At 47.8% G+C, this 26,049-nt stretch overlaps 1 protein-coding gene across 7 annotated transcripts in view; it reads right to left on the bottom strand.

The window, feature by feature from the left end:
* ZNF333 (zinc finger protein 333) overlaps positions 1-15,878 on the bottom strand; it is a 34,669-nt gene extending 18,791 nt beyond the window's left edge. For 2 of the 7 annotated variants that reach the window (XM_071212770.1, XM_004472493.5), the window contains exons 1-5: positions 15,557-15,640; positions 12,679-12,722; positions 7,481-7,604; positions 5,527-5,606; positions 209-325 (exon numbers count right to left, since the gene is read on the bottom strand). In XM_071212770.1, the coding sequence (XP_071068871.1) occupies positions 209-325; positions 5,527-5,606; positions 7,481-7,604; positions 12,679-12,681 (324 nt within the window). In that variant the 5' untranslated portion in view covers positions 12,682-12,722; positions 15,557-15,640. Of the gene's footprint in view, positions 1-208; positions 326-3,858; positions 3,918-5,341; positions 5,607-7,480; positions 7,605-12,678; positions 12,723-15,556; positions 15,753-15,796 lie in introns of those variants that run through there. The other 5 variants (XM_071212769.1, XM_012530626.3, XM_071212768.1 and 2 more) reach the window with 5 other exon arrangements.
* Positions 15,879-26,049: the final 10,171 nt, after the last annotated feature.

Raw genomic sequence — 26,049 nt, 5'->3', positions numbered from 1 at the left:
GTAAAGGCGGCAAGGGGGAAATGCAGGTACCCCTGGGGGGGTTGGGGGGGTCCCATGTCCAGCTTCCAAGGTGCTGAATGAGAGGAAGCTGGTGACATGGCAGTCCGGGTAGGCAGTTCTCTTGACCTCTGGGGCCTACACTGGGAAGGCAGCGGGAGCTGCCCTAAGACTGCCGTGGACAGGGAAGCTCAGGCACGGGGGGCCTCACCACGCAGCCAGGGCGCTCAGGCGACTGCGCTGGGGCTGGCCGGCCCTCTTCAGCCAAAGGCGCACCCCCATCCCCCGCTGCGGGCCTGACCCGCATCGTCAGGTACAGCCCGGGCCCCTGCGGAGACGAGTGGAGGGCGCTGAGCAGCGCAGGGGGGCGCGGGGCTGCTCCGGCCGTGCCCGCGGTGGGGGCTCGCACGCCGGCAGCTCCCGGGTCTGGCGACGCCCGCCCCCCACACACACTCCCGCCAGGGCGGGGGCCGGCCTTTGCGGGGGTCTCCACGGTCACGGGGCGCCTGGCTGAAGTGGGGCCTCGAGCCCCCGGGGGCGCTGCAGGCGGCCTGGCATGGCATGACGGCGGAAGTAGGGGGTGTAAATAAATGAGAAGGGCACGTGTGCAGCAAAAACAAAAGGGCGGAGACCGCAGAGGGCGCAGCACGTGGGACTGGCCGTCAGGTGCCAGCAGCTGGGGAAGGCGGGGATTTCAGAGGGAGCGCGGCCGGCCGGCACCCGGGTTTTGGGTGAGAGGAGGCGTTTGGGTTGTTTGAAGCCACCCGGTTAGGGTTACTTTGTGAGAGCGGCCCTAGGATGCCAAGGCAGCCTAGTTTCTGGGCATAAACGTTTTCATCACTACGGTTTTGACACAAAACCTTTCCTTAAAGTGTGGGGAGGACCTGGCCATGGAGAGTCTGTATTTGTTCCGCAAACACTTGCTGAGCACTGTGGCGCTGCTGAGTGAGGCGAGGAAACAGGGCCTCCAGCAGAGGCCAAGGCAGGCAGGACCCCAGCCTCGAGGAGCTGGGGGTCAGCGCGGAGAGGGGGAACTAGCGGTGAGGAGGGAGAGGAGGAGCCAGAGGTCAGGGAGGAAAGGGGGAGTTGGGGGTAAGGAAGGAGAGTAAATGGGGATTCAGGCAGGAGAGGGGGAGCCGGGGGTGAGAAGGGAAAGGAGGAGCTGGGACTCAGGGAGGAGAGGAGGAGCTGGGGGTGAGGAGGGAGAGGAGGAGCCGGGGGAGAGGAGGAGCCAGAGGTCAGGGAGGAAAGGGGGAGTTGGGGGTGAGGAAGGAGAGTAAATGGGGATTCAGGCAGGAGAGGGGGAGCCAGGGATGAGAAGGGAAAGGAGGAACTGGGACTCAGGGAGGAGAGGAGGAGCCGGGGGTGAGGAGGGAGAGGAGGAGCCAGAGGTCAGGGAGGAAAGGGGGAGTTAGGGGTGAGGGAGGAAAGGAAATGGGGATTCAGGGAGGAGAGGGGGAGCCAGGGATGAGAAGGGAGAGGAGGAGCTGGGGCTCAGGGGGGAGAGGAGGAGCTGGGGGTGAGGAGGGAGAGGAGGAGCCGGGGGAGAGGAGGAGCCAGAGGTCAGGGAGGAAAGGGGGAGTTGTGGGTGAGGGAGGAGAGTAAAGGGGGATTCAGGGAGGAGAGGGGGAGCCAGGGATGAGAAGGGAGAGGAGGAACTGGGACTCAGGGAGGAGAGGAGGAGCTGGGGGTGAGGAGGGAGAGGAGGAGCCGGGGGAGAGGAGGAGCCAGAGGTCAGGGAGGAAAGGGGGAGTTAGGGGTGAGGGAGGAAAGGAAATGGGGATTCAGGGAAGAGAGGGGGAGCCAGGGATGAGAAGGGAGAGGAGGAGCTGGGGCTCAGGGGGGAGAGGAGGAGCTGGGGCTCAGGGGGGAGAGGAAGAGCTGGGGCTCAGGAGGGAGAGGGGGAGCCGGGGGTCGGGGGAGAGGAGGAGCGGGAGGTCAGGGGGGAGAGGGGGAGCCGGGGGTCAGTGGGGAGAGGGGGAGCCGGGGGTCGGGGGAGTGGAGGAGCTGGGGCTCAGGGGGGAGAGGGGGAGCCGGGGGTCGGGGGAGTGGAGGAGCTGGGAGGTCAGGGGGGAGAGGGGGAGCCGGGGGTCGGGGGAGTGGAGGAGCGGGAGGTCAGGGAGGAGAGGACCTGGAATGGCCTTAGGGCATCCAAAGAGCAGAGCCCAGGGGCCCCACTCCTCGGCTTCCTTGGGGGTCGCCGCCCTCTCCCCTCTGGCCCCTCCCCGGGCCTTGCTGACCGTGGATGGGGTGGCCTCAGGGCCCGTGTCTGTCCCTGGCCACCAGGCCCCTTTCTGTGTGTCAGGGTGGCCTGAAGGCCTCAGAGCAGCCACGTGCGATCAGCGACTGCAGCAGGGCTGGGTCCAGGGAGGGCTGGTGGGTGGTCAACCGAGCGGTGGGTGCTATGATCCCCATTCCAGTGGAGAGACCAAACAGGAAAGTGGAAAATGGCCAGGAAACATCCAGGAAACTGGCCACTAACTACAGCAGCCAGCTTGGGAAGCCAAACCACAAAAAAACCTGTAATAATCACTCCAAAACACCAGGACTCGATCAGTGACTGACAGTTTCCTGAACATTTTCCCCGGCTTCCAGCTTAGGACCAGTCAGAGGAAGCCAAATGTGCTCCCCTAAGTAATCACGTAAGATGCTGCATTTCCAGTTAGCCGGCCTCCAGCTTCCCCAGGCCAACAGCCTCACATCAGCATACCCGAAGCCTTCCCTTTTTCCACTGTGAAGCTCTCCCACTCCCCCGCCTGCCTTGGAGTCTCGGCCAAATGCAGGTGATGGTGGCCGACTCCCTTGTAACAGCAAGTTCTGAATAAATAGCCATTGCCTGTTTTCACTTGGATGATCTTTGTTTATCCATAGAGTTCCAGACAGGCAGTAAAATCAAGTGAGAAAAAGTGTGGTCTCTGCAGTGAGTCCTGGATTCAAGTCCCAGCCCCAAATCCAGGCCCTCCTGTGTAGAGGTTGCAAGTCTTAGGGAAGAATTGCTTGACTTCTCAAGTCCACCTGTGCCCACCTGTGCCACTCCCCATTCCTGGGGCTCTGATGCGGAAGCCCCCTCCTCTCCCACCCTCGGAGGTACGGCGGAAGGGACTGCTGGGTGGGGCTTGGAGTTCTGCAGAAGATGCTGGGAGCCACACCGAAAGGAGAGAAGCAGCAGAACCTGAGGAGGCACGGGACCTTGTGGGTTCAGATGCCTTCCTCACCTGTCCAGTCCATCTGCTGATGGAGAAGTGGGGGAGGGGAGAGCTAGAGGCACCTTCACCTTCCACCTACCCGTCCCTCCCTCCATTCAACAGGCACTAACCGAGGGTCTCGGTAATGATGCACAGAAAGCCCTGTAACGGGGTGACGGCAGCTAACTAACAGGGTGGCTTCGACTAACAGCTCGGAAGAGGCCCCGCAATCAAGGTCTGGAAGCGTGGGTTTCCCACACGCCCTTCCCCACACAGCTACTGGAGACAGACAACACCAAAACAAGGGAGTGAACCCAGGAAGAGAAAGCCTTGCGGGAAAGCAGGGGTGCCACCGGCCCCAGTCTGTCACGGACCGGGAGGTGGAGGGTTGAGGCTCCCCCGTGCTCTAGAAGCTTCCACGGCAAAGGAAGAGAGCAGGGTTTTCTAAAATCCAGGCCTATCTCTTACTTTGGAGTTTGTGTTCCTGAGTGTGATGAAGCTGGACTCAGATGTGACCTCTCTACACATGCCTCTTCAGTCACTTTTACTGAACCTGTGGTTGGCGCTGGGGTTGGTGTATACTCAAGGGACTTGAATCTCTGGGCTGACCATGTGACAGCCAGGCCCTGAGCCTCAGCAGACTTGCAGCTCCTACCCTCTGGTTTATTGGACTTACCCCAGCCAGCTAACAGGGAGGTGAAGAAGGTCAACCACCACACCAGGGAGCCAAGAGTGCCTACAACTGCAAGCAGGAGAATTGCATCCATCATCCATGTGAAATCTAAGCCCCCTATCGTTATAGAGGTGTAGTGGACATCACCATCCCAGGGTCCACAGGATGGAGGAATAGAGTATGGATTAGAGTGGAACTACTGATATTCTACTATGGAACTATCATGATTAGTAATGGAAAAAATTATAGCATGGATGTGGAGAAAGTGGCCACAGTGGCTGCAGAGGGCAGGGAGAGGGAAGAAGAGATGTGATATGGGGGCATTTTCAGGACTTGGAGTTGTCCTGGGTGGTGCTTCAGGGACAGATGCTGGACATTGTGTGTCCTGTCATGGTCCACTGGGTGGACTGGGGCAAAGTGTAAACTACAATGTAAACCATTATCCATGTGGTGCAGCAGTGCTCCAAAATGTATTCACCAAATGCAAAGAATGTTCCACAATGATGAAAGAGGTTGATGTGGGAGGAGCGGGGTGAGGGGGGGTGGGGAGTATATGGGGACCTCGTACTTTTTTAATGTAACATTTAAAAAAAAATAAAGAGAGAAATAAGAAAAAGAAAAAAATGATGGGGTAGGGGGGTGGGGAGTGGGATATATGGGAACCTCTTACGGTTTTATGTTTTTTAATGTAACATTCTTTGAGATCTATTAACCTTCATAAAAAAGTGTAAAAAAAAAAAAAAAACAAAAAACAATTTCCAGGCCACCCACCCCTCCTGCTGGGTCGGGGGCTCTGACGCCCTGTCACTGATGATCGGTGTCATGGAGAGAGGGGTAAAGACGGAGGGAACCCAGCAATCTCAGTAGACCTGGGGCAGGCAGGCCCAGCCTGGGGCCAGATCAAGCTCTAACCTCCACCAGCCCAAAGCCTGACCCTAACTTGTGCCAACCCTCAAGCATGGGAACCTGAACTTCACAAAGTCCTGTTGTCTGGGGAGGAAGAACTCAGGGCCAAAGGGGAGCAGGAGACGATGGGGGTTTAGTGCATCTCTCCCCGTGCACCCTAACTTGTGAGCCGGCTCTGAAGGTTTTTCCACGCTGATTACATTCAAGTGGGTTCTCAACTTATCTCCTAAGAGGGAGGGCTCCCCTACCCCTTCCCCACACTCTCTACCATCAAAGCAGGCTTCTCTTGTGTGAGTTTTCTTGTGCAGGTCCAGGGGAAAGCCTTTCCCACATGGCTAAATTCTCCAGCCGAGTTTGCTCTTGCTAAGAGCCGAGTGATGGTGAAAAGCAACCCACACCATCGGAACCGCATTTTTAGAATTTCCAGAGATGCGCAATGTTTAAGCTGTCCGAGTTCTATAGGCTTTATCATACTCACAACCATCACTGAACTACTCCAACGCACTGTTTTCTGAGAATTACTTAAATTCTACTTTAACCACCCAATGGACGTCTGACTCCTATTTATGGAAATGCTTACTTGTGGGAACTCTCTGCGAAGAAAGAAGTCTTGACTCACTGTCGGGGTCATCAGCTCTGCCCAGACACTGCTTCCCCTTGAGGAGATGCACGGGCTCATACGTCCCCCTGGTGTCACGTTTATGCCTCGTGTGTTCCTCAACTTCTCCTGTGACAGGCAATCAAGGTAGCCCCTGTCGATCTTACCATTTGCATATCGGTGGATGGTTTTCCTTCCAGCATATCCAAAGGAGCTGACTCTTTGGCTTTGAGTTGAGACTGCCAGTCTAAAAAGAATAAAAAGAAATTTAATTTGTCTCAGGAAAGAATGGTATGAAACTCCCCCTATCCCATCCCCCCAAAAAAAGAAAAAGATGCTTTAAAAAATATTTTTGACCCTGGTTAAAATGGGAAATATTATGTTTATGTATATATATGATCCTAATCTGGAAGAGACTAAAAAGGAAGGAAGCATTAGTGAACAAACCCAGGCTTGAAGGAATTTCACTGTGTGCTGAATTTGGCAGCGAGAGAAATTAGGGGGGATTGAAACACAATTTCCTAATCCAAGATTCTATGAGGATTGACAATGATCTTGCCTCAAAAGGGAGGAGTATCAGGAAAACAAGTAAGAAGCAATTAGAGGAGAAATGTTAAATTTAAAGAAAAATTGGCCTATAACAAGTGGTAAGGATATGGAAAAACTGGCATCTTCATCCACTGCTGGTGGGAATGTAACACAGCATAGCTACTTTGGAAAAGAGCTTGGCAGTTCCTCAAAAACTCACACATAGGGTTTAGCTCAGTGGTTGAGTGCCTGCTTCCCATGCAGGAGGTCCTGGGTTCAATCCCTAGTACCTCAAAAAAAAAAAAAAAACAGAACCCCAAAACTTAAACATAGACTCATCACAGCAATTCCACTCCTAGATATATAAATGAAACTGGGTACCTAACTGAAAACAGGTACCCAAACAAAAACTTGTTCACTAACGTTCACGGCAGCAGTTTTCATAATAGCCAAAAGGTGGAAAACAACTGAAATGTCCGCCAACAGATGAACGGACAAACACAACGTGGGACTTTACGTTCAGTGGACTATTACTCAGCCATGAACAGGAATGAAGTTCTGATTAGTGCTACCAACACAGCGTCTGGAAACATGACACTGAGTGAGAGAAGCCAGGCTCCGAAGGTCACATATTGTATGGTTCTATGTATATGAAATACTCAGAATGGTTAAATCCATGGAAACAAAGCAAATGGGTGGTTTTTAGGGGTGGGGAGAGGAAATGGGGGTGCCTGCTAATGGGTAGAGGTTTTGTTTTGGAGGTGAGAATAATGTTTCGGAATTAAATAGTGGTGATGACTGCATAACTCTGAACTTACTAATAAATGCCAATGAATTGTACACTTTCAAAGGGTGGATTATGTGGTATGTGAATTATATATCAAGTGGGAAAAAAAGAGGAGGAAGTAAAACAGATCTTTTTCTGAGACCAAAGGCAAGTAAGAGAAGAGGGTTGAAGAGTGAAAAGGAGGGGAAGCTTAAGAAACCTGAGAAATCTCACCCCAAAGACCTTTTGCTCTTCCCTCAGTCAAAAGGGACTTCTAGAACCTTCCTGGCCTGGCATTCCCAATGCCCTGCTGCCTCTGACCGTCTGCCTGGCACCCTCCGACCCCCGCGGCTTGGACAGGCCCTCTCTCTGCTGCGCTCAGCTCCCCTCTTGGCCCTGACTGGGAGGCCAGAGAGGGTTTGTGCGGTGTGGTCCCTGCTCAGGGGGAAGACGTGTGCATCCGGGAGGGCGGCAGAGGGCAACAAGCCCCTTTGCAGACCCAGTGCCAACACCGGTGACGTTGCCACAATAAAGGGCAGCAAAATGATCCTCCTCCGTTTCTGGCCAAGTCGGTAGAGCTCTTTTGCAAGCACCCAAACTGCAAACGGCCTCCTCTCTGCGGCAGGGGACTGAGGGTCTCTAAGCCCTAAAGCCCTGGGCCAGGCTCAGGAGACACCCCCAGGTTCTCACCATGGATAGAATGAAGTCAGCGTGGCAGGAAGCCAGTGGGTGGGGTGCACCCCCCCATCCCACCCCCGACCCCCGCAGGGCTCCTGGGATGCAACAGGCGTCTGCCTGGAGGAAGGGAGGCAGGCTGCCAGGCTTACCCTGGGGGGCCAGGTGCCTGCAGTTCTCCAGGATCACGTATCTGCACAGGTTCCGCCGCGCGCCGTCCAACAGCGCCCACTCCCGGATGAGTCCCACGGCCACGTCCTCGAAGGTGACAGCGTCCTAAAGCAGCACACGGGCTCTGGCTCAGCCAGGCCCTTCCCACAGCACACACGCGCGGACTGGCTACCCCTGGGGAGCGCTCTCCAAACCAGAGGCCAGCGAGTCCAGCCCTTGTAAATAAAGCTGTGTTGGCACACGGCCAGGCCCACTTGTTTACACGTTGTCCATGGCTGCTCTGGTGCCCCAAAAGCAGAGTTGAGTCCTTGGGAGAGAGGCCGTATGGCCCCGCACACCGGAAATATTTACTGCCCGGCTTTTTACCAACAGCATCTGCAGACACCTGCTCTGAGCTGTATGGAAGGATTTCCGGGATGTGTTCAGTGAAGCCAAGTAAGAAATAACAGTGTCCTTGCACCTGCATGCACTGATGTGGAGAAGCCCTAAGAGGAAGCCGCGGGGGCCTCCTGATGGCCGGAGGAAGGAGAAAACCATGTGAGTACATGAGCGGGAGCGCCATGGCTCAAGATACAGCTCTGAATTCATTTTGAGTTTTGAAACATTTGTGTGTGTTGCCTTTTCAATGAAACAAAATTTTTGAAAAAGCCAAATAAAATTCACCTGCAGGTAAGGATTTTTGGACTCAACTGAGCGGTATGGTGTCATGTGATACAGAACTAACGCTGGCCTTTGTCCTCAGCTCCCCACTAATTAAGTGGAGTTTCCCGCCATCAGAAGGTCTCTGTTATTCTTGGGGGGGCCTCCAACCATGTCGGATGGTTTATGCTAATGAGATGACTCTGGGTGGTCTTAGGGTGGGACTGGCCATTCTAGAAAGACCCACCATGTGATTGGGGGCTGGGGCTTTGGCTCATATCAGCCCAAACTCAAGGGCGGAGGGTCTCCAGATTGAGTCCAATGGTGGGACCCTGATTCAATCAATCCTGCCTGTGTAATCAAACTCTGGACACCCAAGCTTGGGTGAGCGTCCCTGCTTGGGAATATACACTGACACACCTGGAGGTGGATGCAGCCCTTCTCCACGGTGACAGGAGGCTTAGCAGGTGAGACCCTTCTAGAACTCACCCTCGGCATCTCCTCTTTTGGTTCTCTTATCCGTATCCTTTCGGCTATAATAAAGCTATTATTGGAAATACAGTACTTTCCTGAGTTCTGTGAATGGTTCTGGTGAGTTACGGTCCCGAGGCGGTAATGGGAGCCCCCCAATTTGAAGCCAGTTGGTAGAAGTTCAGGAGCTCCCAAACTTGCCACCAGCGTTTGGAGGGCAGTCTGCACCCTCAAACCTGTGGAGACTAACGGTCAGAACTGCACCGCAGCAGGTACTACGGTTATTGGGATGCTTTTACCATTTCCAGAGGAAAGCCATTTCAAGGCTGAGCTCTGTCCCCAGCTTTCCCCATATCCCATTCCCAATACCCTTCCACCTGTCACTTCAGCGGCCACGGGCGTTGCTTGCTCAGTTATGTCTTACCATGGTGGCTGTGAAATAGTGGTTTTTCTGTCTAGGATTCCTTCTGCAGTCATCAGCTGGCATTCTTCCGTAAAGAACAGCTTGCCCTCCCTCCTGCCTTTTCAGCACCACTGAACACGTGGATTATTTTCCTACACTGTGTGCTATAGCCCATTTCTATCACTGTCATTTTGACGCACAAATGGTCTAATTTGGCCACTGGAAGCCCCTTGCACTGGCTCCTGTGCGTTTCAACGTTTTTCCATCAATTTTCTAGCACTTGCTTCCTTTCAGGCACAGGGTGCCCTAGGCTGACCTTGTTCTTTGCCAGGCCTCGCTCTGAAATTCGTCATTCTCCAAGAACCCTGACTACAGAGTATATAAAACTGTATGCAATCTAGTGAATTAAAGCCTTAGGCTTGGCCAAACGTCTAAGGACTGAGGTATTTATTTTCATGTGTGTCTTTTGGTTTTTCATTTAGGACCAAGGTGTTTAGAACGTGCGTTCAAATGCAGACTTTCTTCAGGAGAATCTCGTTGCCAGATTCAACAGTACGTCAGTGGCATCAAGAAGGGGATACTGACATGACTGGTCTAGCAACCCTCCATCGAAATATGCTGCCTTTGTACCAAAACAGGGAGAATTGTCGAGGTCCTGATGTTAATAGCTCTTTGAACTATTAAAAGGATTTGTGTGACAACTGAGGAACTCTGATTAAAAACTGGTGTGCATGGAGAGCGTGTCACATGGCTGTCTCTCCATCTGCATTATAAGGACACTGGTCATGTCTGATTAGTTTGGCCTCGTCTTAACTCATCACATCTCCACAGGTCTGATCTGTTCACGTTCACGGGACGCAGCGGGGAGGACTCGCCCGCATCTTTTGGGAGACACGGTTCAGCCCATAGCATTGGGGAATAATTATGTACTATGGCCCCTGACCCCCGCACCCCCAGCTGAAGGTCTGGCCTTTATCCTTGGCTACTGGGAGGTGACCTCTAAGCTGGAATATCCTGCCTGGTAGGAGGGTCTTTGTTTGCCTGGGAGTCTGGGCCACCAGATAGTCCAACAAGTGGATGACCCTTAAGTCCAACTCTGGAGGAACTGGAGACTGAAGGCATCCGGCCACCCTCCCCAAGGGGCTGGAGGCTAAAGGTCTGCCCACAGGTAGAAGGTGATCAAGTCACAACAGAAGCTCTGGACACCAGAGGCCCGGGCGAGCTTCCCTGGCTGGTAGCACTCTGTGCATAATGTCACAACCAAGCCGAGGTCAGGCCGGTCGCGACTCCACAGGGGAGGACAACAGGAAGCACTGTGTGCGGCGCTCCCAGACCTCACCCTTTCTGTTGTTTTTTCCAGTCTTAATTTGTATCCTTTCACTATAACAAAACTGTCATCGTTGAGTATAGCATTCTCCTAAGTTCCATGAGTTGCTGGAGTGAATTATCAGGCCTGAAGGCAGTCATGGCAACCCCCAAATTTGTGGCCAGCTGGTCAGAAGCAAGAGAAGCCTCCGACTTGGTAATCTGGCCAGACTCGCTGCAACTGTGTGTATCAGGTGATGCCAGAAAACAACTTAATTTTGCTGGCAATAAGATGGTGTCAATATTTGCTTAGAGATAGATACTCAAGGGTGTCAGAGTAAAAAGCCAGGAGAGCTGGGATTTGCTCTAAAATACTCCACAAAGAAAAAAAGAGAGGGAAACGGACTTTGGCCCAGTGGTTAGGGCGTCGGTCTACCATATGGGAGGTCCGCGGTTCAAACCCCGGGCCTCCTTGACCCGTGTGGAGCTGGCCATGCGCAGCGCTGATGCGCTCAAGGAGTGCCCTGCCATGCAGGGGTGTCCCCCGCGTGGGGGAGCCCCACGCGCAAGGAGTGCGCCCGTGAGGAGAGCCGCCCAGCGTGAAAAAAGAAAGAGCAGCCTGCCCAGGAATGGCGCCGCCCACACTTCCGTGCCGCTGACGACAACAGAAGCGGACAAAGAAACAAGACGCAGCAAATAGACACCAAGAACAGACAACCAGGGGAGGGGGGGAAATTAAACAAAAAGAAAAAAAGAAAAAAAGAGAAAAGGTGACAGAAGAAAATCTTTATGACTGTTGAATCTCATTTCTTTCAACATTCGGGCAAATCCTCAAGTGTAAGTTCTGGCTCTCTTTGCGACTATGCTGACCAGTGAATGCAGAGCCTACCCTTCCCAGTTTAGAGAGCTTTTCTAAAACTCCTTTTTAAAAGCATTAGGAGTTTTGGATTCTTACAAATATCTAGGACCCTCCCAAGACTTAAATAGGCGTTTAATGATCTTTGATACCTGTCGAGTGAGAATTCCATTGATCTTTTATACCTGTCAAGTGAGAAATCCATAGCTTCTGAGAAACTTTCTGGCCTCTTACCTTGGGAATTCTCTGGATCAGCGCTGTCCAACAGGGCTTTCTGTGATGAGGGGAACGATCTATGCCCAAGCTATCCAAAACGGCAGCCACCGGCCACGTGTGGCTACGAGCACTTGATGTGTTGCTGGGGAGACTAGGACACTGAGTTTTCATTCTCTTGAATTTTAATTAATTTACATCTATACAGTCACACGTGGTTTTCAGTAACCCTCATGAGGGATGGCCCCTGGAGGGTCCTGCTGTTTCTGGCTCTCAGCGAGACCTCTCTGACCACAGACTCCAGAACGAAGCAGAGAGCCCAAGGGTCCTCCTTCCTGTTCCCTCTAGAATCCACCCATGGAAGACGTGTTGGGTCCCAGGGCTGGGGCTCAGGGTGCTCTGAGCCCCCCACTTCACCCTTCTTCAGCTAGAAAGGGGGGGGGGGGTCAGGGCCCAGAGTGCATAATTATTCCCCAATATTATGGGTTGAACTATGTCTCCAGAAAGATATGGGCAAGTCCTCGCCCCTGGGTTCCATGAATATGAACAGATTTGGATCTTTGGAGATGTGATTAGTTAAGATGAGGCCAAACTAATCAAACATGACCACTGTCCTTATAATACAGACGGAGAGACGGCCATGCGACAGAAGCAGAGATTGAGTGATGCCACCAAGGAACACCGCGGATGGCCAGCCACCCACCAGAAACCAGGGAAAGGCTGGGATCAGACTCTCCCCTTTAAGAGGGAACACAGCTCTGCTGACACCTTAATTTCAGACTTCTGGCATCCACAACAGTGAGAAGATAAATTTCTATTGTTTAAGCCATTTTTTTTTTTCTGGAGACTGCAAGAAAGGCTTTATCATCACTTCTAGGGTTGGCACTAAAATTCCCAACTTAGAAGTCTTGTAGAATCCTGAGGAATTGACTGTGAAAACGGTGTCTAAAAGGATGTAAACACTGTCCTCCATGCAAAGGCAACCACAGGAGCCCAGGAGTTCATCCCTTAGGTCGTGGCGCCCCTAGAAGGAATACTTCCAGAACATTCTGCGTTCAACTGAGCCGGCTCCCCCTGAGTGCAGATTTCCAGTGCAACCATCATCTGCAAGTGGGTCTCGGGATCTGCTTGGAACTGAGTCAGGCCAGCAGAAGCAGAAGCCACGTTAGCAGCACTAGGGCTTGCTGCCAGGGACTCCTGATCCACAGGATCAGCTCCTGCTATGGTACTTTGTAAAAGCAGCTCTGGCAAACAGAGACATCCCAACCAGCCTTTTTCCCCAACACACTCACCATGATGCCGGTGCCAGGGTTGAGAGGTCTCAGGGGTGTCCTCCCTGCAATATAAAAGAGATTGAGGTAAAAAAAAGGGTGAGGAAGGAAGCAGAGTATCAAGCAGAAGTCTGGCCCAGGTAATTCCATTTTTGTGGGACTCCAGCAAGACCAGACAAGCTAAAATCTGTATATGGATTTACTGTAATAAGCAACATATACTGGGCCCTGAGCCACCTTTCACAACACAATATTACATCATTTCTACCTGGCTCCTTCCTCCAATTAAAAGATCCATGGGAGGAAGCAGATGTGGCTCAAGCAATTGGGCTCCCATCTATCATACAGGAGGTCCAGGTTCAATGCCCAGGGCCTCCTAGTGAAGGCAAGCTAGCCCATGTGGCGAGCTGGCCCATGCAGAGTGTTGCCCCATGCAGGAGTGCTGCCCCACGCAGAGAGCTGGCACAGCAAGATGATGCAACAAAGAGAGACACAAAGAGATAATAAGAGACACAGCAGATCAGGGAGCTGAGGTGGTGCAAGAGAATGATCATCTCTCTCCCACTCCAGAAGATCCCAGGATTGGTTTCCAGAGCCACCTAATGAGAGTACAAGCAGACACAGAAGAACACACAGCAAAGGGACACAGAGCAGACAACAAGGGGAGGAGGGTAGAAATAAATAAAATAAATCTTAAAAAAAAAAAAAAAGATCCATGGGAAGCAGATGTGTCTCAAGCAATTGGGCGCCAGCCTCCCACATGGGAGGTCCCGGGTTAGGTTCCCAGGGCCCCCTAAAGATGATGAGCCACAAAGAGCCACAACGAGAGTTAGGAGCAGAAGTAGCTCCAGCAGTTCGGCACCCACCTCCCACATGAGAGGTACCAGGTTCAGTTCCCGGTGCCTCCTGAGGAACACGACGACAGATAAGGGAGCCACGGGGGTGGGGGTGGGGGCAGCAAAGGTGGAATAAAAGTTTTAAAAAATTTTTTTAATTTAAGAAAAAGATCTTCCTCTTATATTCATTCAAAATAGTTCTAACATATTCTATTTAATACTTTTCTCCACTGCCCTTATCAAGCTGTAATTTTACATTTGTTTGCTGAAGTGTTTCTGCCTCTCTCTTCCCAACTAGGATGTAAACTCTCTGAGCACAAACCTGTGTTCACTTCTTTCAGAACTCCATATCCAGCCACCAGCACAGTGCTTGGTGCATACTAAATATATATCAGGGGTCAGTAAAAATTTTCTGAAAAGGGCCCAGTAAAAAATATTTTAGGTTTTACTATGGTCTGTTGTAACTACTTTACTCTGAGGTTATGACACCAAAGCAGCCAATGACAACAAATAAGGAAACATATTCCAATTAAACTTTTTTTCTAGAAACCCACATTGGGCTAACCCCTGCATGTGGTAGACGGAAACATCAATCACCAAATTCTCTCATTTCTACCTCCTACAGATGTTAAGTAAAATAAAATGGCTGCCTGCATTCAGCACTGAGAGGAGAAGACCTCTTTCAGAGAAGGGATTTTCCAGAAGACAAAAACAATTGACATGCAGGGATTTTCCAAGAAAAAGGAACACATTCTACAGGGTTGTTAAGCAATACTTAGTGATAAAACTAGTTTTGGTCCATTAGAGAGAGCTTATCAGAATGGACAAACATACTACACTAATCAATGTATATCTCCTACCCACTTTGTAAGACACCCCCTATGTGAAATTGAAATTTAATGTCAGCCAATCACACCATTTCCTCACTTGCTTGTGCCTTCACCATATATGAGCTCCCCTTCTAATTTTCTGAATGGGATGCTTCACGATTCATGAATCGCTCAATAAAGCAGTGAAATCCTAAATTGCACGAAAAGTTTTTCTTTTATCACACGAATAATTCAGTATAGCTGGCCTAAGAAATCTTGCACATGCACACGTGCATACACAAAACAACAATAGTACAACACAAAAATTAAATGTAAGAACAACTTCAAACACCTAACATACAACATAAATCACAAGATTATATTCCTGGTGCCTTTAACAAAATGCTGATTTTAAAAAGGCAAAGCAGAGCAAGTATTCTTTTTAGAAACAAATGCCTCATTTGTAAAGCTGAAATCTGATGCTTAATTTCCCTACAGTATTAATTTTCTTCATTTCTCCATTTAAAAAAGAAAATTCTCAATATAAAGCCATCCTATTTATAGTCAACTTAATTTCAATGTCCAGTACTAACATACCAAAGCCTATGTCATCTTTTTCCAGGAATCCCTCACGTTTTGAAGCTTTGTGAGGATTTACATGCTCAGGGTAGCAGCTGAAGCTGACTTGAAAATAGTCTTACTTTTCCACAAGTGGTAAAACTTGTGATTATACATACATAAATGAGAAACAGTTTTTTGTTAAGATACCCTTAAGAAAAACAAAGAAAAGATACAAATTAAAAGCTCTCTTAAAAGAGAGAGAGAAGAAAGGAAAAGAGGAGAAAAGAAAAGCTAAGCTAAGCTGGTGGCTCCTAAGCTAAGGAAATGCAACTTGTCAGTCCCCAAATTCAGCCCTTGATAGATGGCACAATCCATTTTTTAACTCACTTGACAAGTCAGTCAAACCAGTCGGCATATATAGACCCAGTCCTAACTTCCCAGTTGCAAAACTAGGTAATTTAAATTTTGCATGAAGTAAAAAGGTGGATATACTAATAAAAAGGTTATATTGCATAAGAGAGGTAGGTAGTGCCCTCTTGGGGCAATATCCCTACAGAAACCCACAGATCGCAGAGGACAGACAAAGACTGAGCCGCAAGGATGCATTTCTTCCTGGAGGGGAAGCAGTGGGGGAACGCCAAAGGCCCCGAGGACGCTTGGGGGGACCCATTTATCTTAAGCGATGGAACAGACCTGGACTGTGCTTCCGTGATTTCTCTTTGAAGGGGAGGGCTGTCCTGTCCGCGGGGACGCGGGGTACCCGAGGGCGAGGCAAGGGCGGGGGCCCCCGGCCTGCGAAGCGCGACCTGGGCGGACCCCGCCCCGCGACCACCGAAAGGAGAAGGCACCTCGGCCCGGGTGGCTGCGCCTGGCCCTCCGGCCCCTCCCCGCGCCCGCCGCACCCTCCCCGCCCTCCGAGGGGCAGGGCAGCACCTGCAGGACCGCCGGAGACACTCCCACCGCAGCGAGCGGCGCAGCCCGGAAGAGCGCCGCCGCCCGCGCCGCCGGCACTTCCGCTTCCGCTCTCGGGGCTACCGGGAGCGGAAGTGGCCGTCCCTCGGGCTCGGAGACTCCTGAGGCGCTGTCCCTGGGAGAGCCGGACCTTTTTTTCATTCTTCAGCGGTATAAAGGGCAGAACTTGCACCTGACCAACATGGCTAGAGCAGGGCCTGTGCCTGATGGTCAGGGTGGGCTGTAACCCTATGAGCGGGGCCTGGTGGGCAGAGCGGGCTGAATATCTTTGGGCGGGGCCTGTGCCTGATGGGCAGGGCAGACTGTGTACCCTGTGGGCGGGGCCTGTGCCTGATGGACAGGGGCGGGCTGTGTACCCTGTGGGCGGGGCCTGTGCTGGACTTGCCTGCTAGGACCCACCTGAAGGCAAATTGGTAGAGGGGAGCCAGAGGTGTGCCTAGCTTACTATTTTGATGTTCAATTTTTTCAACTTCCTCTTACCCCTTCCACCACTGTCTATGCTTAAGCCAATGTTTTGCAAAAGCTTACCCACACTTACGATTTTTTTGAGGGGGGGAGGGCTGCCTTAGTTTCCCAGCTGCAATCCCAAATACCACAAAATGTTTTGGCTTAAAGTAATGGGGATTTATTGGCTTACGGTTTTGAGGCTAGAAGTCCAATGTATAGTTTTGACCAAGGTCATGCTTTTTCCCACTCTTCCTGGTGTTCTGGGGCATGACTGCCAAAGGGCTTTGGTCCTTGGCTTTTCTGTCACATTGTTACGGGATTTCGTTTAGGTTCTTTGACTATGCTGCAAAAATGAATTTCAGGAGCACATCGGATGAGTTAGGACAGTAATTTGTGCAGATAGGGAGGGAAGAGAAATGGGAGGAAATAACAGGTCAGGAGTCCCAAGTAGAGAGGAAGGGGATGAAAAGTAGTAAAGAGGGCTAGTTTACAGGCTACAATTTCCCATTATAGGTTATGAATCCCAGGGTTTACTTGGAGTGGTCATCCAAGCAGGGGAGGAGGCAGCCAGAATCGGGGTCCTGAAGCAAGAAAGCAAGAGCAAGAGAACAGTCACCTTCACAGTCTGTTTTTTTGAACCATTAATTATTCCATCCATTTGCTAATGGCAGGGGAGGAGTTCCACTGTTTGCTCTTTTGATTGATTGCCCCACTTATCAATACCTCAGTGAGGACCCAATATAAAGTCCTTGGGGAATATCTGGGGCTTCTCCGGGCTTCCAGAAGAAGTCTTTGTTCTGAATGGCAGAATCTTGGTGATGGGGATCTTCCAGCAGCCATTTTGGGGTTATTGATGTCCACATGGACTCTCTGCCAGGTTCCAGATCCATCTATTGATTCCCTATCTTACTAGCCTGCTTGAACATGGCACTGTGCATGGCAGCATCTTCTCCCTTTTCTTCCTGGTTCCACTGACGCTGGCTTCATTTCCTTCCCATGGCCTCTAGTAATAGGATTAAGGATCAGTCTCATTCAGTTGGGTCAGACCCTCTTTACAAAGGGTTGTGCTCACAGGAATAGGTTATTATTAAGAACATGTTTCTTGGGCAATTATGTAATTCAGTCTATGACAGGCATCTTTCTAAATTCTTCTAAAAACAGGAACATGTACTATATTTCTTGTACAACTTAACCTTTCTCACTCTCTAAGCCAAACTCAGCATGTAAATGCATTATCTTCCCCCCAGGGTGGGACATGACTCATGGGAATGAGCCTCCCTGGTGCTGAGGGATTTCTACCAAGCACTAGCTGGTGATGCAACTAGAAAAAGACCTTGAATAAAAGGGGGAAATGGTAAAGACAAGTGAGTTTATATGGCTAAGAGGCTTCAAAGTGAGTTGGGAGGTCATCAGAAGGGTGGTGCTTATGCATATCTCAGCGTGATCTCAGAGACAGCCAAAGTAGATTGAAGCCCCAAGTAGAGGTGCTCCTGAGGCCTACAGAAACACCCAGGTCCTATGGTCATGACAGATGGCTCTGGAGTTCAGTGTCTTGCCAGTGGGCCCTACTTTGGAATTTGTGCTCCTGAGTGTGATGGTGTTGGGCTCAGATATGACCTCTCTACACATGCCTCATCTGTCACTTATGCTGAACCTGTGGTTGATGCTGGGGTTGGTGTATGCTTGGGAGACTTGAATCTCTGGACTGACTGTGTGCCAGTTGGGCCCCAAGACTCAGTGGGGTTACAGCACCTACTCTGGTTCGTTGGACTTGCCCATGTCAGCTAACAGGGAAGTGGGGATGGTCAGCCACCACACCAGGGAACTGAGAGAGTCTACAACTTTAAGCAGGAGAATCGCATCCATCAGCCATGTAGGATCTAAGCCCCTTCTCAAATTAGAGGCAGAGTGGGCAACACCAATCCCAGGGTCCACTGGATGGAGGAGTAAAATATGGATTAGAGTGAACTTACTGGCATTCTATTATAGAATTATTGTGACTCTAGCAATGAAAGAAACTGTATCACTGATGTGGCCACAGGAGTGCTGAGGGTAGGAAGAGGGCAGGAAGAGGACAGAAGAGGTATGATATGGGGACATTTTCCGGACTTAGAGTTGTCCTGAAAGATATTGCAGGGACAGATGCAGGACGTCATATATTCTGCCATAACCCACTGAATAGAATGGGAGAGAGTGTAAACTACAATGTAAATGATAATCCATGCTATAACCTATAATCTAGAGCTCCAAAATGTATTCACCAAATACAATGAATGTGCCACACTGATGAAAGAGGTTGTTGATGTGGGAGGAGTGGGGGTGGGGTGGGGAGTGAAGGTGTATGGGATCGTCATATTTTCAAGGTAGCATTTTGTATGATCTATGTATCTTTAAATTTTTTAATCTATTTTAAAAAAAACAATAAATAAAAATATGGATATTCACCCAAGACAGTACAAGAGTGACTCTTTTGCTTTAAAAAATTGTGTTTATTATTTACAAAAGAATAAGCCCATTACATTGTAATATCGACAACATTTTTTAAATGACTAAGCTTTTCAAAATAAAATATTAGATAAGTGGCATTATTTTACATTTTCTGCAAATTTCTTCATACTCTGGTATAACAGAAGACAGCTAGATTCTCATATCTACTTTTCCATTCTGTCTTTTGTAATATGTTGTTTGGTGGAAGTATATGAAGAAAATCTGGCTTTGCAGTTGGAAAAGGAAGAAGTTTTTCAGTAGCCTCATTTTTTAAAAAAGATTATTTATTTCTCTGCCCCCTCTCCCCTCTCCCCCATCTGCTCTGTGTCCATTCCCTTTGTGTTCTTCTATGTCTGCTTGTCTTCTCTTTATATGGTACTGGAAACATCCTGGGACCTTCCAGAGTGGGAAAGTGCTCAATCTCTTGCACCCCCTCAGCTTTCTGGCCTGCTGCATCTCTTACTCTCTCCTCAGTGTCTTTTTGTTGTGCCATATAGCTGCACCAGCTCTCCATGCAGGCCAGTACTCCTGCACAGGTCAATACTCTTACACAGACCAGCTTGCCATGTGGGCCGGCTTGCCCTCAGCAGGAGGCTCCAGGAATCAAACTCTGGACCTCCTATGTGATAGATGGGGGCCCAATCCCTTTAGCCAAATCCACTTCTCTCAGTGTAGCCTCTTAAAATAATTGTGGATTTTTTCTTTGATACTTCATCAAAACTCATCAAGTGCTAGCTTCTTAGAGCCTAGTGCAATATGAAAAACTATTTTTACTATGTTGCATTAAAATCCATCCATCTGTTTGTCATTTGTCTATCTTTGGGAGGGGGGACAATATATTATGTTGTACAGATAGTACATACTGGAAATGTCCCAATGGGGGACTCATTCCATCCCTATGTTTTCCCATCCAAATACAATCACTGTAACCAGTTCAAGCACATATATACGTATTGTTTCTTTCAGTAAATACCTTTAAAGTGTCAGTTGCTTGCTCCATGATAGGTGCTAGGGTTACAGGTGAATGAGATCTCTCCCTTCATGCAAGAATGCTCCAAGTTGGAGTAGTGAAGGAGAGAAGTGAAGAGAGCAAGACAAGGTTGACTCATTCCGACAAAACTAACTCAAAATATTGTGACATGAGCCACATTAACAGAATTTTTTTTATTTTATAAAAGAAGTTAAAACCTTGAGTAAATATCCTTCTCCTAATAACTCAGGATTCTTAACCTTTTTTGTTCCATGGACCCCTTTGCCAGTCAGGTGAAAACCAGACCCCTTACTGAGTCCACTCTATACTGTGTATCATTTAACAAATAGATCACACCTGCACCAACATGTCCCCACAAGAATAATGTTTTTTTCATTTCAGTTCAACCTCATGGATCCCTGGTTAAGAACCCCTGTTCGGGGGAGGAGTGGGGTAAGGGGGATGGGGGGTATATGGGGACCTCATATTTTTTTTAATGTAATATTAAAAAAATAAAGACAAAAAAAAAAAAAGAAACCCTGTTCTAACCTCTCCATCACAGTCAGAAACAGCCAGCTCACCCCACAACCCTTGAATTCTTCATGCCCATTTTAATGGCAGAACCCTAATCTTCAATAGACATTTTAATCCAGATAACCACAGATAATAACTTAAGTAACTACTTTGCTAAAACCTACCAAGATTTTCTATTATGCCATCCTCTAATGCTAATAAGATGCTCATCGTCTTTAGACAATCCCCGATTCCAATGCCTTTGAAGGTCTGTTGCCCTCAACCACTTCTGGAGACAATTATTGTACCAATCAGAGTTCTGAGTTGCAGACAACATAGTCCACTCCACCGACCTTATGCCAGAAGGAATTAATTATGAAAAATTATTTGTAGAAAGCTCACAGAATCATTGGAAGGGCTTAAGGAGTATAGACTAGGATGTTTCTAGAAACAACTCCCAAAACCACACTCAGACACCTGGAAAGGGCATCGTGTCATGCTAACACAAACACAACTGGGAACCTCCTGAGGCTATGGGTTTACCTGAAGCTACAATTCTGCTACCTGCAAGATAAAACTTTGATCTTAGCCTTGAAGCTGCAAGATCTTTGACTCCCTAACTGTGACTTCTGCCAGTATTTTAAGACTTTGGGCTTGCCCTTCTTTTTCTGCATGCCCTCTAGCACACATAAAAGCAACCAGCTGATCCTGCAGGCTTCAATTTCCTCATGTCTCTGTACTCTTCAAGACCAGTGGTCTCTTGCCCCAATGAGATACTTTATTCCATGTAACCAGAGGCCATTATTAAACTGTTTCCTCACTACCCCTTAATACTGACGGGATTTTCACTGTCTTCAGCTCCCACCAGAACTGCTGCTCAATTCTAAATTATCATTTCTTTGAGGATCAGTGTTCTACAACCACTCCTAGTAATAATGTCTACATCCATGAAGATTCCTATTTTGAAAAAAAAAAGAAAATAGACACCAACTCTGAATATTTTAGGTTGAAAATTAGCTTGTTCAAGGATACGAAGTAGCTCAGAGATTCTCTATGAGGGTAAGCAAACATAGTTAATGCCCAAAACCACACTCCAGAACTGATATTTTTAAAAATCCTGTCAGCACTGCTGGGACTATAATATTTGTTGTATTGTTTGAGGATGTTTAACTCCTTTTAGAAAAGAAATCATGAGGTGGATGAAACGCGTAAGATGCCTTACCTATAGATAGGTAGCTTGTAGTCAAGTAGCTTATAAGATATAGGTAAAATTCATAAGCCTGGCTAAGCAAAAGTGCATAAACCGACACCTGTGTGTTAGAATAGGTAGAGAGAATGGTAGGAGTAAGAGGTACCTGATAATAGGGCAATCACCTATATTTTCTGTGTGACTTTTCTGTAACCTAAAGCTTCTTTATTTTTTTTTAATTTCCTAAATAACTTTTATTGGAATTATCATTTCCTCTTTTTTTTTTAGGAGGTACTGGGGATTGAACCCAGGACCTCGTACATGGGAAGTAGGCACTCAACCACTTGAGCTACATCCACTCCACTCATTTCCTTTTGTTCTTTTGTTACCAAAATTTTTATTGTCTTTTTCTAAAGACAGATACCACAAAACATTACATTAAAAACATAAGAGGTTCCCATATACCCCACTCCACACCCCACACCCCACTCCTCCCACATCAACATCTCCTTTCATCAGTGTAGAACATTCATTGCATCTGGTGAATACACCCTGGAGCACTGCCCCATCACATGGACCATAGTTTACATTGTAGTTCACACTCACCACAGGCCATCCAGTGGGCTATGGCAGGATATACAATGTCCAGCATCTGTCCCTGCAATATCATTCAGGAAAACTCCAAGTCCCGAAAATGCCCCATATCACACCTCTTCCTCCCTAACCCTGCCCTCAGTAACTCCCGTGGCCACTGTCTCCACATCAATGATAAAATTTCTTCCATTGCTAGAGTCACAACTGTTCTATAGTAGAATACCAGCAAGTCCACTCCAATTCATATTATATCCCTCCATTTTGTGGACTCTACAATGGCAATGTCTCCTCCACCTCTAAATCAAGAGGGGCTAAAGATTCCTTGAAGATAAAATGGAAAAAATAAGACACTAGGGGAATATAGGGAAGAAATTGCCACTGTACGTACAAGACAACAGATCTTACAGTGATGAAAGACACAATGTCTAAAAAATGTTCATATTATTTCTATTTTTATTTTTTGTATTTCATTTGTTTTTAAAAGTATTATTTCATTTTCTTATTAATTTTATTTGGTTATTTTGTTGGCACAATTTCTGGAGAGCTTCTGGATCATAGAAGGGTCACAACTCCGGCAGGGGAGGATCACTGGTGAAGGGTGTCAGTGTGAGGGGATCTGTGGGTTGGGGTGCACCTGGGGCATTTCTCTAAGGAATGTGAATATGTTCAGGTTTTCATGGGGCATTGTCTCAGTGGGTGGAGACCCAAACAATAACCAAAAGAATATTGAATTCCCATCCTGGGGAGCCATGCTACATTCTCTAATAAAATGGCAAGAATTCCCCAAGTACAAGGGCAGTGCCTAGTGAAGGAAGACAGGCCATGATGTCAGGCCCTTGATATTGAACCTTTTCTTGTGAAACTGAAACTTAGCTTACTATTATGTATTTCCTAAGAATTAATGCCTGAAATCCTCCCTGTTGCTCAAATGTGACCTCTCTCTAAGCCAAACTCAGCATATAAGTGCACTACCTTCCCCCCAGCATGGGACACGACTCCCAGGGATGAGCCTCCCTGGCACTGAGAAATTACCACCAAGTGCCAACTAGCAATGCATCCAGAAAAAGAGTTAACCAAAAGGGGAAAATATTAAATACAAAATGAGTTTTTAATATTTAGTTTTAAATTTAGTTTTACTTAGTTTTAATATTTAGTTTTAAAAATAAGTTTTTAAGTTTTTAAGTGAGTCTGGAGGTCATTCCAGACATTATGCTTATGCAAATCTCAGCAGGATTTCATTGATTGCCACAGTAAACAGTGTCTCAAACAGCAGGTCTCCTGAGGGCTCTAGAGATATCCTGACACCATAAACAGGATAGACAAGCTCAGGACTTGATGCTCCACAGTGTAAAAGAGTTAGTTTCTCTACACATGGCTCTTCTCCCCTTTTATTTGAACCTACAATTAGCACTATACTTGTTAAATGTATGTCCCAGAGACTAAAATCTTTGGCCTGTTCATTTGCCAGTTGAACCCTGAATCTCAGCAGAGTTGCAACACCTACTCTCCAGTGCATCGGACTCACCCAGGACAACTAACAAGGAGATGATGATGGACAATGCCCATCCCAAGGAACAGAGAGTCTGCAACTGCAAGCAAGACAGTTCCATCCATCTGTCCCATGGACCTAAGTCCCCTCTCAATTAGAAACAGAGTGGGCATCATCATCCCAAAATTGGATTGTCCTGCATGACATTGCAATGACAGGTACAGTCATTATATATATATTGTTATAACCTACAAAATTGTGCAGGATAGAGTATAAACTATATTGTAAACTGTAGTCCACCATTAGCAGCAATGCTTCAATATGTGTTCATCAACTGTAACAAATATACTGCACTAATGAAGAATGTTGTTAATGTTCAAAAGTGCAGGGGGGGGGCATATGGGAATCATGTAACAAATAATCTAAAGCTTCTTTAAAAATTAAAAAAATAATTTTTAATTTAAAAAAAAAAAGAGGTATCTGATATCCATGATACATTGCATACACACAAGACATATTCATGAAGTCTTAATTATACACTCAATATCCATGAGCTCTTAATTCATCCATCCATCCATGGCACCCATTTTGGCCTCAAGTCTCCTGCCCCCAGAAAAACCCGGGGTCACTCGGCAAACTAATTAGTGGTGCAGCTCTTCAGTAGAGCAAGTGCATGTGTTTGACCCATGTCATCTTCCATCTGGGAGCCTCTTGCCCAAACCTTAGCAAACCTCATAACTGCACTATCAGCAAGGAAATCTGGTGTGGCAGGGAGAGAGCCAGGACAAAAACACCCTGGGCTCAGGCAGCATGGTCTGTCCACTCACACCCCACCCTGAGTATGTTAACTTACTTCCTCTCTTCTCCTTGCTTCTTGTTGTTCTTGTTTATTTTATTTTTAATCAATCATGGTATTTAAGGATTTTAGTTTGGTCTGTGAGCCTTTACAGACTGTGACTTCTGGAATCACTTGCCTGGTGATGCACTTGGAGACTGACATTGCATTAAGGTAGTTTAGCACACCAAGGGCACAGACAACACAGCCTAGACACCAAAGTGGCCAGCCCCAGGTGCCGGATGGATCCCCTGGCACTGGTACACCAGGGAACCTTAGGGGCTGCAACATGCGTTCCATGAAATTCTTGCTTCCTGCTTCTCTGCATTGGCATTCAAGTGATGGTAGCCAGGCTTGGTGGAAGACAGACCTTTGCCCCATCTATGAGAAAGGCGAGGAAATGCAGGAATAAGAAGCATAGGGGGTGATGAAAGGAGCCTGACAGCCAAAAAGAATGACAAATATCCCCCCACAGTCAATACCCTCAGCCATCCTCCTCTCTGCATATGCACTGAAGTTGTGTCTGGGAGATGAGATTTCACATGATTCACCATTTTCTTCTTTAGGTTTGACTATATTGTCTGGGAGGGAAGCTAAATCATGACTCTTTTATAGCACAGTGTGGACAGGAGAAACCTGTCAAATGTGTTTACCTTTTGACTCAGTTCCAGCAAATTTACCTACAGAAATATTTGCACAACGTCGCTCAGTGAACATCATTGTTGTAGGGTAAAACTGGTTGAAGTGTGGCACATCCGTGCAATGCAGTACTGTGGAGTCATTAGAAGGGAAGTTATAATACAACATTGAGTGATATAGAAAAACTCTCATGACATGTTTTAGAGTAGATACTCAAAATTTATCAGTGTTATGAGTTAATTATGTAGCAACCATCCTTATTTTTCCCCCTGGTATTTTTCAATTCCAAAACTTCCTTTGTGTTAACTATTTCCCAAAACTGTTCCCACCAAAGTTTATTTTTAGAGAAATAAAGGAAAGAAAATCAAATTTGGAGAATACCATGGAAGTACTTCTTGCCCCCTAAAGAGCTATTGGATTGGCAAGGTTAGCCCATTTTACTTTTTTTCCCTCTCTATTTTTTTAAAATGTTACTTTCAAAAAACATAAGGGTCCCCACCCCCCTCACCACACTCCTCGCATATCAACAACCTCTTTCATCATCGTGGGACATTCTTTTCATTTGGTGAATATATTTTGAAGCACTGCTTCACCACATGGATAATGGTTTATATTGTAGTTTACACTCTCACCCAGTCCGCCCAGGAGGCCATGGCAGAACATACAATGTCCATCATCTATCCCTGCAGTACCATCCAGGACAACTCCAAGTCCTGAAAATGTCCCCACATCATATCTTTTTTACCCTCTCCCTACCCCCAGCAGCTACTGTGGCCACTTTCTCAACATCAATGCTACAATTTTTTCCATTAGTAATCACAATAGTTCCACAGTAGAATGTCAGTAAGTCCTCTCTAATCCATACTCTATTCCACCATCTGTGCACACTGGGATGGTTATGTCCACTCTACATCATTATTGAGAGGGGACTTAGATTCCACATGGTTGATGGATGCAATTCTCCTGCTTGCATTTGTAGGCACTCTAGGCTCCCTGGTGTAATGGTTGACCTTCTTCAACTCCCTTTAGCTGGCTGGGGTAAGTCCAATAA

The sequence above is a fragment of the Dasypus novemcinctus genome, chromosome 30 (assembly GCF_030445035.2).
Source record: "Dasypus novemcinctus isolate mDasNov1 chromosome 30, mDasNov1.1.hap2, whole genome shotgun sequence".
In the NCBI taxonomy this organism is placed as follows: domain Eukaryota; kingdom Metazoa; phylum Chordata; class Mammalia; order Cingulata; family Dasypodidae; genus Dasypus; species Dasypus novemcinctus.
Note: the sequence above shows the minus strand (reverse complement) of the source record. Positions and strands in the feature narration are given on the sequence as shown.